At 34.5% G+C, this 3,827-nt stretch overlaps 1 protein-coding gene across 1 annotated transcript; it reads left to right on the forward strand.

Moving 5' to 3' along the window:
- Positions 1–218: 218 nt before the first annotated feature.
- Positions 219–3,186, forward strand: LOC109337680 (macro domain-containing protein VPA0103). The gene is made up of 7 exons (XM_019574703.1): positions 219–552; positions 646–694; positions 872–974; positions 1,327–1,422; positions 1,554–1,628; positions 2,263–2,332; positions 2,896–3,186. The coding sequence occupies exons 1-7, from the start codon at positions 319–321 to the stop codon at positions 2,968–2,970; spliced, it is 702 nt and encodes a 233-aa protein (XP_019430248.1). The 5' UTR covers positions 219–318; the 3' UTR covers positions 2,971–3,186.
- The last annotated feature ends 641 nt before the right edge of the window (positions 3,187–3,827 follow it).

Below are 3,827 nucleotides of genomic sequence, written 5' to 3' on the forward strand. Positions count from 1 at the left end.
TATTTATGAGAAGTATAAATTTGCTTACTTTAAGAGTAAATTTTTTAAATTTACTTTTAATTCTAGTTATCAATTTTATGGATACTTAATAATAGATCTGCTCGTTAATTCAAACTATTAGATTTCTTAGAATTGTTGAGTAATGAATGATAGGAAGTTGGAGTAAGTTTATCCTCCCCATTTACTACGCATGTAAAAAATGGAACCATTAGAAATGTCCCACGTATTCACCGTGTTACAGAATACCCCCCACCTCACTAGACAGTAGACACTGCCACAATCTCTATTCAGATTATCGCTTGAAGCTGAGTTCTGCGAATGAACCTCATTTTCCGTTCAATTCCAAACCCTAACCTTATAAATTTTGCGATTCAACTTCGATTCCCCTTCTCCGAAACCATTCCCTTTCGAATGGCTGCAACCAATAACGCTTCCACTTTGTCCAATGGAAACAACGGTGCAGTTCGATTTCCGTTGTCTCCGTCAAGCACTTTGGTCATTCAAAAAGGTGACATCACCAAATGGTTCATCGATGGTTCCTCCGACGCTATCGTATATTCCTTCCTCTCTCTCTATCTTTCCTTAATGAACTAACTAACTGTGTTTTATATTTTCAATCAATGATTTTAAGGTTTTGTCTTTTAGGTGAATCCAGCAAATGAGAGAATGCTTGGTGGTGGTGGTGCAGATGGAGGTAATTAATTATTATAAAATGTTTGTTATTGTGATTGACTATCATTTTATCCAATTTGGGCATAAAAGAGAGTTTCCGGTGGTTGCGACCTGACTTTCGGTTAGAAGACAGGCTCTGCGACTACTATGATTTTGAAGAAAGAAAGAAAATGATGTGAAAAAATTGAACCATTTTCAGCTATACATAGGGCTGCTGGTCCAGAACTTCTTCAAGCATGCTACAGTGTTCCAGAAGTAAGGCGGGGAATTCGATGCCCTACGGGGGAAGCAAGGATCACACCGTGAGTTCTGACGCATGTTTCATTTTGTTTAACTTTTTTGTGTGAAAATGTGTAAGCATAGATATGATATGACCAGAATTAGAATAAGCTAATCCAAACATACACCTTCTATTTGTAGAGTATTGGTGCATTTATGTAAATATCTTTTTTTAAAAAAGAATTATATGGTTGTCATAAACGGTTTTCACATGCTTATTCTCATAGGTTGTTATTATAAGGTCAAATAAGCTGATTAAGCTTTCCAAAAACTCTTCCAAGTTCCAACCATCTCTGGTATGATGATATAGCTGTAATCCAGAATCCAATTTGTTTGTGTTGGTCTCATATGGACGCTGTGCTTGTTGATATGCAGAGGTTTTAGATTGCCTGCTTCTCATGTTGTTCATACTGTTGGACCGATATATTATTCGAATAGTAACCCTGCTGCCTCTCTGGCAAGTGCTTACAGGTAGTTTAACTTTGTGTTTGTGCAACTATCTTTATTCTTCTTCTTTGAATCAGAACAAGTTTATTACAGCTGGTGTTTAGTTCACTAATCTTGAACAAGAAGTTTGTATTCTGCTGGTAATTGGTTTACAGGAACAGTTTGAGGGTCGCAAAAGAGAAAAACATTCAGTATATAGCATTCCCGGCAATATCATGTGGCGTCTATGGGTAAATTCACTCAAAAAATCCCCTTTCTGTTATGATGTGTTCAACCTCTGTATTTTTATTTTCAATTATGATCACATGTTCATGTTGGTACTTGGTAGCAATGTGCTGGGATGTTGTCTATGTCGCCTTTCATGGTAGAAACCCATGGGAAGTTCTTTTTCCGGGGGTTAGGTGATGTTGAAGGACTTTTTATTTTTTGCTTTCGGGAGAATTATGTTTAAGGAACTCCCAAAAGACCATTCTGGTTATTCAGTTCGAAAGTTCAATCATTGGAATTTTTTTACTAAAACAATCATAACACAATACCAACCATCTAATGCCATAACTATTTTAACTGTCCCATTGACCAAACAATCCTTGAGCAGTTGAGCATAATAAATCCAACCTCGTAGTTCTCAAATCTTATTATCATCTTGCTTTCTGAGAAGTCCCAAAGCCTTGTTAAATAAAATGCATTGATTGTACCTTTATTAGATAGGTATTACTGTTTTGAATAAATACGGCTTTTTTGTTGAATGGGGGGATATTGGTGACTGCAGCATCAGGATTTTATTTGTTCTGAAGTATTTAATTTTTTAAGTAAAATTATGTAGCAAATTAGTCACCACTCTATAATAATGCTGCATTATTTCAGATATCCTTATGATGAGGCTGCCACAGTATCAATTTCTGCCATTAGAGAGTTTGGAATTGACTTTAAGGAGGTAATCCATTCTACTTGTTCCATTTTCTTTATTTGGGTACAAGGTATGGTATTAATAAGTATACACTTAGGATTTTCAATTTTAATAGAATTTTATATTGAGTGTAATATCTATATATTGTCAGTGTAAAGATTTATACACACTCAATACATCATTCATCATTCACTTGTATTACTTTTTTTTGAAGAGTCAATGATGATAAAAAATAAATGGTGAATGATACAATGACATGATATAAAATACATACATTGTCAGTGCATATGTTTTCTTATATCTCTTTTATATTTGCAATTAGACATTATCACATCTGGGCTTTGAGCCTCATTCCACATGGAATTTCGTCATGACCCCATAAAATTTGAGAAATTAAGACGAAAGCCTAGTCCTATGATTAGGTCTACTCCAAATATCCTTACCAGCATAACCACATAGAATTATGAGGTGAGGCACTCTATTGCTTAATTTGAAGGCAATGAGTTATGTTGATGAAGACTAGTATTGCATAAAATGATTTTTCTCGTGATTGATGTTTCTAGATATTTACAGTTGAATATTTGTTTCAGGTCCATTTTGTTCTCTTCTCAGGTGATATTTATGATGTTTGGGTAAATATTGCCAATGACTTGGTGAAAGATTAGTGTGCTCTACAGCTATCAGTCTAGGGAGTTGATTTACCAGGTCATCTAGACTCTAGAATCCTGCAACAACGCATTATCAATAACCCTATATCTAAGAATGTATCATTTCTTGGATATTGTTGAGTGATGCTAATTAGTAATTACTGTTTTATGCTTTATGTGCGGGTACGTGGGATTCTAAATGATATTTATTTCAACCTGCCTGAACTTGATATACATGATGCCCTTGTGTAATCACAGCAGAGTCGTGTATACTTATTCCTTATGCGGAGATTCAGGCTTCCATTTGGGTCCTGGAGAATGGAATGGGGATCTTTGAAAGCAAAGTGCTATCAAACATAAAACAAATTCAACGTGTTATGATATTTTTATACTTTTTTTATTTGCATGAGATGATACTTTTACAAAAACAAAGTCAAGAACTCTCTTTCTACAGTGGAGAGGATCCTTGTTTTAGAGAATGCATCCCCCATGATTATTAAATGATAATAGCGATTAGCTATTTCACTCGTGAATCAACACTTTTGCTTTTACAGGTTCCTTTATTATATAAAAGTATGTACACTATAGTCCTCAATTAGTGTATTACTTAGATATTTTCTTGAAAGATTGGATGGCCAACTTACTAGTTTTGTGTTCTTGAAAGATTGGATGGCCAACTTAGTTCATCAAATATTTTGTTCATCAATTAATTCCCTTAAGTATCAAATGGACATTATGTTTGTCATTGAGACTCCCCAACTGCTCTTGCCTTCCTTCCCGGTATTTTTATATAAAGGTTGTAAAACATCATACCAACCTAATAACAAATAACATTTTCTTTCTTATTTGGGTTTCACACATTATTTTATAATTTA

The sequence above is a fragment of the Lupinus angustifolius genome, unplaced genomic scaffold, assembly GCF_001865875.1.
Source record: "Lupinus angustifolius cultivar Tanjil unplaced genomic scaffold, LupAngTanjil_v1.0 Scaffold_9_137, whole genome shotgun sequence".
NCBI classification, from domain to species: domain Eukaryota; kingdom Viridiplantae; phylum Streptophyta; class Magnoliopsida; order Fabales; family Fabaceae; genus Lupinus; species Lupinus angustifolius.